The following is a 14,704-nucleotide window of genomic DNA, read 5'->3' as shown; positions in this document are numbered from 1 at the left end:
AAAAAATTTAAAATTACAACTAATTAGTATTTGGGGTGAAAGTAATTAGTCTTTTAAATATGTCATAAATTGATTTTTGTTGTAAATATGCCTGACAAGATTGTTACACTGAATGACATTTTAGTGGGTCTCTTCTGTAAATCAGGGAAAAATGTATGATATTTATTTTTTGCTCAGAAAAACAAAAACAAAATTGCAATTAAATTAAACAGAAAATGTTTACATTTTTGGGGGGGGAAACATCAACAATTTAAAGCAGTATTACACTTAATGTTTTATGCTTAAACCCTTTTTCGTCTTTGACCCACATAGAAACCTCTTTCAGGACACATTTTAAAAATAATAATAAATTGTCCTCTATTAATTAGCCCAGATACCACTAGAAATTACTTTAAGTTTACCAAATGACTCATTAACAAATTAGATTTTCTCCTCCAATAAATAAATAAATAAATCACAGAATGCTAATAATCTTACAAATACAACGAAATGTACAAGTCATATTTTACGTCTCTCTCTCACAAGAAAAATTAAAATAAAATATGCATTTCATATTTTACCTCTCTCTCTAAAAAAAATAAAAATGTAATTAAAATTTATAAAATGTATATATATATATATATATATATAATATGAAATTAAAAATTGGAACCACTTTTAGGACCATTAAGACAAAAAAAAATTACTATAAAATATTTTATTATAATAACAGTTTAATTTTCATTTTGAATTTTAAAAATCTAATTAAGTTAGATTAACTGTTAGATTAACCAGTTAATTGATTAGTTCAAATTCACGAGAAACAAAATGTCTCTATCAACCTTATTCTTTCCAAAAACGTGCAACTACAACCGTTATAATACAAATGATGATATTGTCTGATGGACACTGACCAGAAGTAGAGACCCTTGCAGTAATTATAACCCGGTTCTCTGACCGACAGTGGACTGAACTTTTCACACGCTATAAAAACAGACCGGACGTCATCGAGTTTCCCCATCCTGCGCAGAATGTGCAGAAACTTGGCCATGGCATGAAAGTTGTCTATTAAAAATGGAAACAGAAAAGAAATATTTAAATTCAATAAATAGTGTTTGCCTCAGGGTTATTAAAGTTAACTAAAGCTAAAACCATTTAAAAATTACTTGAAATAAAACACGCAAAAGTTACCTAAAAAACAAAAAAACCGTTAACTTATTTTATTTCAGTAAGTTGCCAAAGCAACTTTTCATATTTTTATTTAGTTTATCTATTGTACTATAATAATTTAAATGAAAACTGAAATTTAAATAATTATAAAAACTAAACATACTAAAAAAAAAAAATGTAAATAAATAAAACTTTAAAATTAAAATGGATAGAAATTACAAAAACCAATTCAAAATGTATATATATTATATATATAAAAACGATATTAGTATCTCAATGATATGTTTGGTGTCATAAACTGATATTCCATTCCACCTGGGTTTTGCTCCATAATAATGGCATAAATCTTGACTGCTTCCTCTTTTTGGTTCTTCCAAAATAATGTATCAGCCAACAGCTGAGGATAAAATCAAACAGACGTATTTAGATGAATTTCTGCAAATAACTGCTGAGCATCTCATTTGGGAAATTCGTACCATCAAGGCAGCGGTGTGGTTTTGGTGGAGCTGCAGGATCTTCAGACAAAGTTCCTCACAGTAATCCAGCTTCTGATGCTCGTAGTATAACTGAGCCAGACGAAAGATGACCTGCACAACACACAGCAGATGTGACAAACCGTTCTCTCTCTTCAAAACATTCACTGAGAGAGTGATTTGAGCTGACTGACCTCCTCGTTGTCCGGGCTGTGATTTAAAGCGTCAGTGTAGTGCTGTTTGGCCTTTTCCAGGTTGCGTCTGAGGTGAAACTCACGAGCCCAATCACAGCAGATCACCACTAACAACTTCCTCTGATCCTCTAATTCTTCCGGATGCTCGTTTGCAGTTCGGAAAACAACTTTTTGCTGGAGATCGTGCAACTGACAGAAGAGCATTTTCATTTGTATGCACATAGAAAAGCCACAAAAAAAAGTCAGGCTGTTTTTAAGCGATTGCATTAAATCCACCTTAGTCTTAGAAAACGACACTAACTTAAAGGAAAAGTTCACCCAAAAATGAACAACTGCAATCAATCAATAAAAAGTCCTCCAAGATTTAGATGAGTTTGTTTCTTCATCAGATTTGGAGAAATGTAGCATTGCATCAGTAGGCGCGTTTCCATTACCCTTCAAATTGCGAATTGAAAATGCGCCTAAAGGAAAATTCGCAATAACGCCCATATATCGCAAAAAAGTTTACGCTCGCACGAGGTGGTTTTCCAGGCAATGCGAAAAAGGAATAATTCGCAAAACTGCAATGGAAACGTCTTTTTCGCATTTACAGGTCACATGGCGTATGTAAAAAGTCATATGATCATTCTTCAATGTACTATAACCTCCAAGAAACACTTCATAAGTGGCAGCGCTCCAGTATAAGGGGCTTTCCCTACTATTAATGCTTAGACAATTTACACTGCACACGTCTGCGGTGCAGTGTGGCTCTGATACGGCCACTGAAGCTGATTGCAGCCACTCAATGCTTGTGTTTATATTTTTATACAGTCTGGTTTACTTCAGCCGCGCGCCATCCGAGATGTAGATGAATTTGTTTCTTCGTCAGGTTTGGAGAAATGTAGCATTGCATCAGTGTCTCTGCAATGGATGCTCTGCAGTGAATGGGTGCCGTCAGAATGAGAGTCCAAACAGCTGATAAAAACATCACAATAATCCACAAGTAATCCACAGCACTCCAGTCCATCAGTTAACATCTGGAGAAGACAAAAGCTGAAACTAATCCAGCATTAAGACGTTTTTAACAACTCAAATATGAATCCATAATAACGCTTCCTCCAGTATAAAAGTGGTCTGGTCTGAATCAGGAGAGAAATCTGCACGAATCAAGCACCGCTTAAACAGTCCAAAACAGCTCTAAACAAATATGTGGCTGTATTTTTATGTGAAAGACAACAGGAGATGCACTTTTTCACAGGAGGAAGCGTTATTATGGATTATGGACTCGTATTTTAGTTAAAAATGTCTTAATGCTGGATTTGTTTCAGCTTTTGTCTTCTCCAGATGTTAACTGCTGGACTGGAGTGCTGTGGATTACTTGTGGATTACTGTGATGTTTTTATCAGCTGTTTGGACTCTCATTCTGACGGCACCCATTCACTGCAGAGCATCCATTGCTCACAAACAAACTCATTTACATCTTGGATGGCCATTTTTGGGCGAACTATTCCTTTAATGTTCAATGTAACTTTAAAAACAAACCCTTTTCATGACGTCCAGGGCAGACTCATTCCTGGCACGTAGTACTTTTACTAACACTCGTAAAACTGTTACTTCACTCATCATGGTAGCCAACGCAGCAGCTGTAAAAGCAGAACAAAAATGACATGCTGAGAACAACAATTCCTGTTTCTCATGGTTCAGATATGTTTGTTTGAATGTCATTCTGTACTAGGTTCACGTTCCAAGGCCTTTTCCAGGACCTGCTGAGCTTTCTCAAATCGTTTCAGTTTAAGCAGCAGTTCGGACAGCTCTACACTCATAAGACAGTCCAGCGTATCCGTCTTCAGAGCCAACTCATAATAGCTCACAGCCTGAAACATAAGCCATTACAGATGAGAAACAAACAGTTCCTTTAACATGTTCAATTAAACTTGTAGAAGCCACTTGCCGTGTCATATTCATGAGCCTTCACTAAAGCCTGGCCTATTTTCTTGGCTAAAGTATCTTTCGGAGCAATTTTCTCTACTTCTCGGTAGATCTTGACTGCTTCCTCTGGCTTTAAGAATAAGATATTTTCATGGTTTAGAAATATATATAGAGAGGTTTGGTACTGAGAAGCCACAAATGTCAAAACATTAAATATATACCTGGTGTATCTTCATGAAGGCATCAGCCAGCAAGATCCTAGTATGAGCTCCTGGAAGCTGCTCACTTATTTCCCTGAAACATTTAAGACAGCAATTAAACTTCCACAACAGCATGCTATAGCCCCCCCAAAAAACAAAAAAACCTATAATAAGTTCTCTTACAGCTTCACTGTACACAGAGTGAATCTTATATTTTACCCATAAATCAAAAGAAATAATAAAATATGATTAATGTAAGTTAATGATAATTTCATATTTTAAAAACATTGTTAAAACCGTTTAATTGATTGATTATTTATTAGACCTAGGCTAACATGAACTAACATTAGTAAATACGTCGGCTGTAAAATGTCTACTGCATACACTAGGGCTGTCAAAATGGCTGAAAAACTAAATTAGAATTTTGTAGTTAAATATTATCAAAATTCGAATTATATTCAAATTTAAAATGCATAATTTCAGTTAGGGTGAAGAAATGCTTTTGGCTTCTCTCCTGAGGCCACAAGAGGGCGCATCAAGCAAAATATTACTAATGCACGTTTATTCAAAGCATAAGATAACATGACTATCTGTGAAAAAAAGTGCATAATGTTTAAAATAATGTTTATAAACCAATTATAATTAAGTTGCAACAAAACAGCATCATGCAGTTTAATAGCCAATCACACAGAGTAAATTTTTCATTTAAAAACACGAGTTGCAGTGAGATGGGGAAAAACCCCACCATAAAGTCTCGAGATATATTTTTTTAAAAGTTGAACTTGCATTAATTTTACATGGCTTTCTAAACATGCGGTTCTTTTGTGCGAGACGCGAGTGCAACGCTGATAGATGTCCCTCTAGAAAATGCGTGAAATATGCGTTCTGTGTGAACGGCTTGGTTTCAGTTCTGACGTAAACAAGATCTTCTCCGCATTGATGTTCTCTTTTCCCGCAATGTTTGTAATTAACAATGCAGCAGCGTAGTGGCTTAAACTGGATAGGCTAACAAAAACATTATAATGCAAGGACACGCACATCGTCATCGCATCTCGTGCGCCACTGATAAGGCTGCCTCCATTAACGCACACATAAAATTTGAATGCAACGTTTTTGCATTCGAATGTGGATTTTTATTTTAAATTCGACGAATATTCAAAAAAAATTTTGACAGCCCTAGCATACAGACACACAATTAATAAATAATTTAAATTAATATACTATATAATATAATAAAGCAAATATTTACATCAGGTTTATTTTCTCTTTTAAAAATACGACTTGGACATGACCTATGACCTGTCACACCGAATGTAAGGAGATTTCTCACCTGTAACATGTGATGTAAAGCTTCTCATTGTGTTTCCTCTCCAAGTATATATGTGCCATCTTCTCTCGGGCTTGGATGTAGGTTGACTCAGTAGGCAGGATGTTTTGCAGCACGACTACAGCGGCGTCCACGTCATCTCTTGCTAAAGCCAGATCCACATTAGCAAGCATGAGACGCGTCTCCTCCGGTGTGCCTTTGAAACGCAGAATGGCGTCCTGCAGAACTCTAGTGGCCTCGTGCTGATGAAAGAGAATGTTTTACAACATACAGCACAAGACAGTAACTCAGTAGATTATGAGGCTAGTTAGTAGTAATGCCCCGAAATGAAAATTCTTGGCCGAAGCCAAACAAAATGAAACACTGGACCAGTTTTTCCCCATATATTTTGCCAATTTTTTTCACCATTGCATAAATTAAATAGCCAAAATGTGCTTTTTACTGTTGTCTAGCTATTCGAAGAAAGAAAAAAAAATCAATTACAAAACAACAATAATTTTAAACTAACAACAACATATTTACTTAACACTGAACATTCTAGCAGACACCACACCAATAAAACACAATTTAACTTAAAATTGACAAGTTAGTAAAATAATATTTCTGGGCCATTTTTCAGACCCCCTTCTTGAATCAGGCATGTATTTTTTACTGTACAAATAAATGCAGCCTTGCTGAGCAGAAGACAATTCTTTTAAAACATTAGAACATATTAGGATCCCAATTTGAAGTGTTGTAATACGTGTATTAATAGAGCTGTTGTAATTATTATTACTGTAAAACTTTTATTTTATTTTAAGAATGCATAAAAATGTTACTGAGCAGCTGACGAGTAACACTGTTTCAGCGCAGATTTTCCTCACGCTTGGATACGCAATATCAATCATCATACAGTAAACCAGCAACAACCACCCTTCCTCTTCTCATCGGAGACATGCGATGCAGTGCTGAACAGTCTCGCTGTCGGTGCTTGTAATGATTTTTGCATCTTTCTCAGACACTTTTAAATGCTTTCACACTGCAGACATGTTTGCTGCATTAGTGCACACCACTATTGGATCACATCACGTACAATTTATTCAGTCGTTTCGCTTATTCTAATTTAATTTCGGTTGCCGAACATTCGATGCATCCCTATTAGTTAGATCAAATGCTTGTTGAATAATTATTGTGCATTCCTTTAAAATGCTACAGGAGAACAAAAGCACATTGGACCTGTTCTCCGTTGAGTCTCAGTGCCTCTGTGAGCTCCAGGTACACAGACACTCGCTCGCTGGGGGAGATGAAGAACTGCGGCCCCTCTGAGGGCCTGCGGACCCTGGGCATGCTCATGGTGATCTTCAGACACTGGATGGCGTTATTCAGGTCTCCAGATCTCAGCAGAGCACGAGCTTTGAGCAGATGGAACCGGAATCGATCTCGAACCTGATAAATCACAGACATGAGCTCAAAACACACACACACACAAAAATATTGAAATATTGTCTAGTTCATTAGTTTGGGGAAATTTATATTTTTATTCAGCAAAGGCTGCATTAAATTGATCAAAAGTTACAGTAAAGACATTTTTAATGTTACAAACGATTTCTATTTCAAATCAATGCTGTTCTTTTGAATTTTCTGTTCATCTGTGAATCCTGAAAAATAAAATGCATCATGGTTGCCACAAAAATATCGAACTGTTTTAAACATAATCAGAAATGTTTCTTGAGCAGCAAATCAGCATATTAGAATGATTTCTGAAGATCATGTGACACTGAAGACTGGAGTAATGATGCTGAAAATACAGCTGCGCATCACAGAAATAAATTACAGTTTAACAAATATTCACATAGAAAACAGCGGTTTTAAATTCTAATAATATTTCACATTTTTACTGTATTTTTGATCAAATAAATGCAGCCTTGGTGAACAGAAGAGTCTTTTTTTTCCTCCAAAACATTTAAAAGCTTTGCTGAACCCAGACTTTTTAACGGTAACTCAAAACTTCCTCCCCAGTGAAAAACAGAAATGACAGAAACTGCAAAAATGGCTTGTTCTAAGCTTCTGCCATTAGACAAACTGTACGTATTTCCCTATCAATGTCTATTAGATGTTCAAAGAGATGATGAAATAAATGATGAGCTTTTGGAACAAAAAACAAAGCTTAAACTAACATTATAAGTACGCTACAGGAAAAATAAATAAATGCAAAAGGTGGGATTTAAAAAAACAAACAAAAAAACTAAATATAACATATACCTCTAATAGAGGCTTTCTGCAAATACTGTGTATTTGACCATTTTTATTTTTTTAAATGCACTCTTTACTGTTCAGACCTCAAAGCTGACGCTGACAGCAGACTCCAGACAGCTCAGACACCTGCTGTGCTCTCCAGCGCTCAGGTGCAGACGGGCCTGCAGGAGGTGTACCTCCGGGACAGACGGACCTTTCTCTATGCACAGGTTCAAAAAGTGCCGGGCTGTCCTGTGCTCACCTGCAGAGGCATTATGGTAGGGCTGCACAATTAATCGAATTTCTAATCGCAACTACAATTATGGATGCCACAATTAAGTAATCGTTCAAAGCGGCAATTAATTGTTCAAAGTCCACTTATGTTATTCTGCACGCTTAAGATATGTTTTTTTTCTTTCTACATGTTATCTTAAGGGTTTTTCCATTGTTTTAGTTTTAGCATAACATTATAGTACCATTCATATTTTTACTTTTTTTTATAATTTATAGAAGAAACCAATCCGATGTATAGTTGACATTTGAGGCTTAATACAATAGAAAAGCACTAAAGGTTTTTCAGTTAGAGTGTTTTCAGCTTGTTTATTTTCATATAAAAATACGGCATGCAGTTGCATGACAAAAATGTATAGTACCGTATTGTCCCGAATATAAGACGACCCTGATTATAAGACGACCCCCCCTTTTTCCAGATGTACCTTTTTTGGAAAAAGGCTTTTTAAAAACCAAATCTTGTTTTTTCTCAGTAAAACACATTTTGTCTTCAATTATTTTCATATTGCATATTTTTCCTATTTTTATTTTTGTTTTGAAAGTATGGTAAAAACTGGTAAAATGTACCAACAATCACATTTAAAAAATATACACTTTTTGATATACCATTAAAAAATAAAATAAAACAGGTAGCCCATCTGAATTAGGACATTTAGGCTATCCATCTAATAGTAGCCTACCAAAATCTTATTAACAGTCGAAGTTAAATCTTACTGTAGTCTTCAAATCTGGGTACTGTCTTACGTTTTAAAATCACAAAGGGAGTTTGGTGCCATCAGGCTAACGTGACAGTCACGACTCATGCAGATGTAAGGTTTGTTTTTACTCGCGATCTTTACAACACGCATTACATTACGTATTTCATGGCACACTCGTTTTATGCGTATTTGGCGCCACCTATTGTTGTGGGTGTATTATTGACATGTCAAAGTCTAGACCCTGAATATAAGACGACCGCGTTTTTTCAGATGTATTTCCAAGAAAAAAACATTGTCTTATATTCGGGTCAATACGGTAATAATTGCAATTACAATTTCAAGGGAATAATCGACAATTATGATTTTTGTCATAATCGTGCAGCCCTACATTATGGGACAGTTATCAGAGTTTCACAGCAATGGTTAACATCAGCTCAGCTCAAGTCTTTAACTCTGAAACTCACCTAGAAGGAACTTGATGTATGCCATATAATAACAGCTCACCGACATGCCAGGAACAGCTTTGATGACTGTTTCCAAGATCATATTTGAGTGTTTCAGCCAAAATGGTGGAGTTTGTCCAGGAACGAGGGCAAAATCCTGGAAAAGGGTAAAAACAATATTAAAAACGGTATCTATCTATCTATCTATCTATCTAGTTGGTGATCACTGTTTATTTTGACACGTTATGAAGTCGGTATTACCTGTTTGGACTCCAGGTGCATGCACACTATTTGCAGAAGGAAATTGAGGTCCAGCATCTGCAGGTATTCCACACCATAATTTAACCCACGAAGAGCAGAGAAATGGAGCTCTGTGGCGTCTTTTAGCAGCTGCATCACCGTCTCCTCACCTGCGCTCTGCTTCCTGCCCAACAGGGCCTTCAGCAGAGGAACTTCCTGTTAAATCAAACACATTTACATCACTAGTACTAAAAACATACAACAGAGGCGTGTGGTTAATTACTACCCATCTAAACATGTAATAAAGACACTCTAATTCCAATACTAAATGGGTGGCAATATGAAGAGTGAGTCAGACAGCAGAAATAGTAATATTTCAGCTTTTTACCGCTGTATTTCCAAGAGACTCTTGCACTTCGCAGAAGAGCGCGAGATGCTGGGCAGCTTCCTCAAGCTGATCGCACATCAGCTGGCATCTAATAGTGCCTATAAAAATATGGTATATGCATATACCATAGGAACGATTGGAGTTCAACAAAGATTTTTGACAAGAAAATGAAGCTTATTTTTAGGACTTTTAAGATTTTTTGCATTGCAACAATATTTTAATAACAATTAAAAACACATTCTATCAAATTCATATTACAGAAAACTCATTCTTATTACTGTAATACCATAAAGTAAACAATACAGACCACTGAACTGTATCTATACAAGTATCCATCTGTTTAGTTGTAAATTATACTCAATATTCATTCTCATATGATATAATAAACTTTCAAATGTTTACTGTAATCAGCACAAATAATTGCAGTAAAGTAAATATTTACAACAGGATCAACAAATATTATCATGACCTTATCATACAGTATTAGACACATCTGGACACAATGCACAATGTTTTAAAATAGTATAATGGCAAATAAATACTTCACAATTCAGATAATGCAAAAAATAATAATGCAACATTGCATTGCAACACTGTTTTTTATTATGATAATTTTTTTTCTTTTGATGTTGGGATGAAAATAGTGTTTTTGTACAGTGATGATATTGTTGCTGCTTGGATGTGATGATACTGTACCTACTAATGCGGAGGTGCACTTGGGCTCTGTTTTCAGTGCTGTAGAGTAGCATTTATGGGCGTCCTTATACTTGCTTTGGTGATTGAGCAGATAGCCGAGCTCACAGATGACATCAGACGCCACTGGCGTGCGTGAAGACACTCGACGCACAAACACCGTCAACATCTGCAGGATCTCTGGGTTGTGTCCACACTGCAGTTGGGAAAAATTGTTTGGAGCATTTCAGTGACTTGTGCTTTAGACAGACTACTGTTATAATCAGGCAGGATAGATTAGTCTTCCAAAACAGAAATTAATAGCTCAGGAACGTCCCAAGGGCAAGAAGTATCATAGAAACAGACACTTAGGGATACAAACACTCCCAGTGCGGACAGTGTGTGTTCAGTCTTCGTAAACAAGCCTGATCTATCTAACCTATTAAATGACACAGAAATAAATGTATAAACTGCGGTAAAAGTGTATAAGAGGATGTTTAGAGTGATTGGCACCAGTCGGCTGATGGCTGCTGTGATCTCCACATGCAGGCTGGGATTGCAGGGCTCAGAGATCTCAACCGCACTCATTAAAGCCTGAAGACGCACTTTCACCTGAAACACAGAATGGAATAACATTCGTGGGTCAATGACAAAACAGAATGTGTGAGATGAAAAAAAAAAAGGGAAAAAAATGTTAACTGTTATAATTTAAAACGTGCCAATATTTGTATTGTATTAATGTTGATTTTAAACATTTTTGAAAAATCTTTTAAATTCGCTTTAAAAAATGTTTTGTTTTTTTTGGATGTTGCAAATAAATCAGATTATAGGAACACGTTTTACAAGAAAACACCATTTCAGTCTTTATAATTTTAGGTATCCATTTATTTGTGATTATTTGTGAAATTGTTTCTAAGTAAACCCTATTTACTTTATATTTTTTCAGTGTTCCATTTCAACATTTTAAAACATTTTTAAAAAGTAAAAATAAAAGTAAAAGTTATTAAAATATAGTGAATATTATATTTCCCCAAGAATTTCAGTCTTTTAATGACAGTTTTTGAGTTTTGAACTCTACAAAAAATATCAAAACAACATTGCATCAAAAATGTTAATTAAAAACAAATCTTAGAAAAGGCATATTTAATTTTCAAGTGTTGATTAAACTTCAAATCAGTGTTATTTTAGTATAATTGAGATGCCATTATATTTTTATTTTGAATCAGTGTTTAGATTTTCAATTTTTTGCATTTTTGTATGCATGTATTTTTGTCAGTCGTTACTTTTTATTGTCTATATAGTTTTTATTATTTTGGTTATTTTAGTACATCATGTTAAACTAAATTAAAACGACAAATGTCACATCAGCTTTCCTAGTGCTATAATGATTTCAATCGGTCTTAAAAATGCAGGCAATATGCGTTTAAATAAAAAGCAACAGAATTACCAGCTCCATATTTCCATCCTTAGCCGCAGCGATGACGGTCATCATTTGAAGAGCTTTCAGATCACGTCCGTCTCTCTCCAGAACTCTGCAGATTTCAAGCAGAAACACTGAAGAACATCTAAACCTCTCTATTAAATGATAAGCTGAGAGTAGCACACACCTCTGTGCGACCGCCTCCGTTTGCTCCCAGTCACGCAGAGACACGAACACCTTCATCTTCATGAGGAGCGCCGGGCTGAAGTCTGGATGAGAGACGATGATCTGGTTGGCGATGTCAAGAGCGCACAGCTCGTTCTGCTTCGCCATGAAGAACTCCATCTGCACGTCAAAGAAACAGCTTAGTCCCTGTACCATTATTCAAAAGAGTTCATCGGTATGTTTCTCAACACGTTTTACTTTTCCCATGAGTCCAAATAAATTCCCAGCATCCTGAACACCGCTGTCAAAGTAGCGTATAGCCTGAGGTCTGTTCTCTTCCGTGTCAGAGGTCAACGCAATCCAGCCCTTCAGAATAAGCCCCTGGTAATAAAGACAAACAATTCATCAACCAGCCTGAATGCAATATTTCCAACTACACTGGCATTTAAGCCTTTAAAATCGGACATATTAACATAATATTACAAAATATAATAAATGGAACGGGTCATTTAACCTTTCGATGAAATGTATTAAAATAACGTTATTTTTATTCAATTATTTTTCATTATTAGTGCCATTTAACAGTGTAAACCTGACATATGAAAGTCAAATGATTTTTTTCTCATAAATCTTTATTTAGCTTTTGTACATTAAAAAAACGTGTTTTTTTGTTATTGAGTATCATATTTGATCCATCAGGCTTTTATATGTTATCATATCTAGAATATGGAAGAAAAACAGCTCGGTTTTATTCAGAGACCCGAACAGCGCAAAAATATGTAATTTGCTGCAAATGCTGATGTTTATATGATGAAATTCTGATAGCTTGTGATGTAAGTCGGTGAGATATTTATAACAGTGTAGCGGATACTCACATAAAATGATCTAAATATCAGTTTTCACTCTATATCTCCAATAATGTGTCTTAATAAGATGAGATTGAAATGCTCCAAACATATAATGCAATGCAATGCTGATTGAGAGCTGAAGAAATAAAGGCTCCTCAGAAGATGTGAGATGTTCTGGAGGCTTGTGAAGATCATTCCTCCGCTGAGGAACAGTGAAAGTAAAGCTTCTGGAAACAAACGCTCCTCAAAAGATCCTGAGGATCAGATTTGAGATTTTTCTAGAAAATGATTGATGGAGAATCAAGTAAAGCCGAGCTGCTTCAGTCCAGGAATACTTACTACAGTTATTCTGACGTTTACTTTATAGAAATCAGATTTGACAGCAAAAAAAACAAAATAAAAACACATCTCTTCCATCTTTATTTGACCCTCTAACTCTAGCACTCTCTATTCTAATTCTATTCTTTAAAAAAAAAAAAAACTTGCCCCTTTTAGACTTGCACTCTATTCCTTTACTAACTAACACTAGCTTCTCTATTCTTTGTTTTCTTTTTATTTATTATACAATTATAAAATGTTTTCTTTTTATTTATTATACAATTAACAAAAAGCAAAAAAGCCTCTAACACTAGCTTGCTATTTTCTTTTTTATTCTATCTGTTTTCCTTTTATTTATTTATTATATAATTTAAAAAAAAACTTGCTACGTTTTTAAGCTGAGACTTGTCATAGCTCTTTTGTTGATTTTGATTGCTTCCATTGTCCTCATTTGTAAGTTGCTTTGGATAAAAGCGTCTGCTAAATGTAAATGTAAAAAGACACGCAAAGCACCAGCTGAAGCTGGACATTTGTACAATTACACTAAAAGACGTTTTACTCGATAAAAACTCTAAACTACCAATCAGACGACAGAAAGGTCTTTAATGACATTTTAATATCCAGTGATTCTGGTAATACTATGGTCTTAGTGCTTTTAGATCTCAGTTCAGCATTTGATTTTGTTGACCATGATATTCTGCCGTCTCGCTTGGAGCACTGCATTGGTATTAGAGGTACTGTACTTGACTGGTTTCGGTCCTTTTTGTCTAACAGAAGATTTTCAGTCAGTATTGGGCAATATTCATCTTCTGTAGCATATTCTTCATGTGGTGTTCCTCAAGGATCAACTTTAGCACCATTATTGTTCTCGCTGTATATGTTACCCATTGGTTCAATCTTTAGGAGATTCGATGTGTCATATCACTGCTATGCCGATGATACCCAGCTTTACATACCACTTAAGCGCAATGACAAGTCTGCATTATACCAACTAACAGCCTGTCTCCAAGAATTGAAAACATGGCTTACCAAGAAGGAGGGTTGGGTTACTGTAAGCCCCATCAGAACTGGGTTGCGGTGCAGGGGGACGGGACTAACGACAGATCATTGCAGGGTAAGTAGTGTAGCCTATCTGTGCTACCCGCTCAGTGCTACCTCCGGTAGTCCGTCTGTTTATTAGTCATATACATCTTCAGATCAGGTTTTTTAACTTATTAGAGGTACAGAACGCCACAGCATCTTTTCGGCATTGCACCAAGCAAAAATCAATCGAAATCATCACAAAAAGTAAAGATCAAGCGCCTAACAAGGTCTCCGCTCGTTAATTCGAATGGCTTGTTTTCCCCCATGGCATAAACGGTTATGACGTATTTGTGGGCGTTCCCAGCAATGCCAAACAAGTCAATAGCACTTGCATATCATTGCTCTTTTGTTGATTTTGATTGCTTCCATTGTCCTCATTTGTAAGTTGCTTTGGATAAAAGCATCTGCTAAATGTCTAAATGTAAATGTAAAAAGACACGCAAAGCACCAGCTGAAGCTGGACATTTGTACAATTACACTAAAAGACCGTTTACTTGATAAAAACTCTAAACTACCAATCAGACGACAGAAAGCATGGAGTAGATTGAGTGTGTTTTGATCATGTTGATCATTTAGATCAGTGGTCGCCAACCCGTCGATCGCGATATCTTTATCACTGTCCCAGTAGATCTCGAAAAAAACAGTAAAATAAGTACAAAAATGCATTACATTT

At 35.6% G+C, this 14,704-nt stretch overlaps 1 protein-coding gene across 2 annotated transcripts in view; it reads right to left on the bottom strand.

Annotated features, from left to right (window-relative positions):
- The window catches only part of ttc21a (tetratricopeptide repeat domain 21A), a 25,231-nt gene that overhangs the window by 9,314 nt on the left and 1,213 nt on the right, over positions 1–14,704 (bottom strand). For both annotated transcript variants that reach the window (XM_016518816.1, XM_016518807.1), the window contains exons 5-23: positions 12,041–12,163; positions 11,805–11,962; positions 11,645–11,729; positions 10,711–10,809; positions 10,222–10,414; positions 9,526–9,623; positions 9,159–9,353; positions 8,919–9,054; positions 7,570–7,727; positions 6,467–6,676; positions 5,255–5,493; positions 3,946–4,018; positions 3,747–3,854; positions 3,528–3,669; positions 3,338–3,438; positions 1,817–2,005; positions 1,626–1,736; positions 1,465–1,546; positions 894–1,044 (exon numbers count right to left, since the gene is read on the bottom strand). In XM_016518816.1, coding sequence (XP_016374302.1) covers positions 894–1,044; positions 1,465–1,546; positions 1,626–1,736; positions 1,817–2,005; positions 3,338–3,438; positions 3,528–3,669; positions 3,747–3,854; positions 3,946–4,018; positions 5,255–5,493; positions 6,467–6,676; positions 7,570–7,727; positions 8,919–9,054; positions 9,159–9,353; positions 9,526–9,623; positions 10,222–10,414; positions 10,711–10,809; positions 11,645–11,729; positions 11,805–11,962; positions 12,041–12,163 — 2,651 coding nt within the window. The remainder of the gene's footprint in view (positions 1–893; positions 1,045–1,464; positions 1,547–1,625; positions 1,737–1,816; positions 2,006–3,337; positions 3,439–3,527; positions 3,670–3,746; positions 3,855–3,945; positions 4,019–5,254; positions 5,494–6,466; positions 6,677–7,569; positions 7,728–8,918; positions 9,055–9,158; positions 9,354–9,525; positions 9,624–10,221; positions 10,415–10,710; positions 10,810–11,644; positions 11,730–11,804; positions 11,963–12,040; positions 12,164–14,704) is intronic.

The sequence above is a fragment of the Sinocyclocheilus rhinocerous genome, unplaced genomic scaffold (genome assembly GCF_001515625.1).
Source record: "Sinocyclocheilus rhinocerous isolate Xijiao unplaced genomic scaffold, SAMN03320098_v1.1 scaffold1575, whole genome shotgun sequence".
NCBI lineage: Eukaryota > Metazoa > Chordata > Actinopteri > Cypriniformes > Cyprinidae > Sinocyclocheilus > Sinocyclocheilus rhinocerous.
The sequence above is the reverse complement of the archived record's forward strand: the minus strand, read 5'-3'. Positions and strand labels throughout refer to the sequence as shown.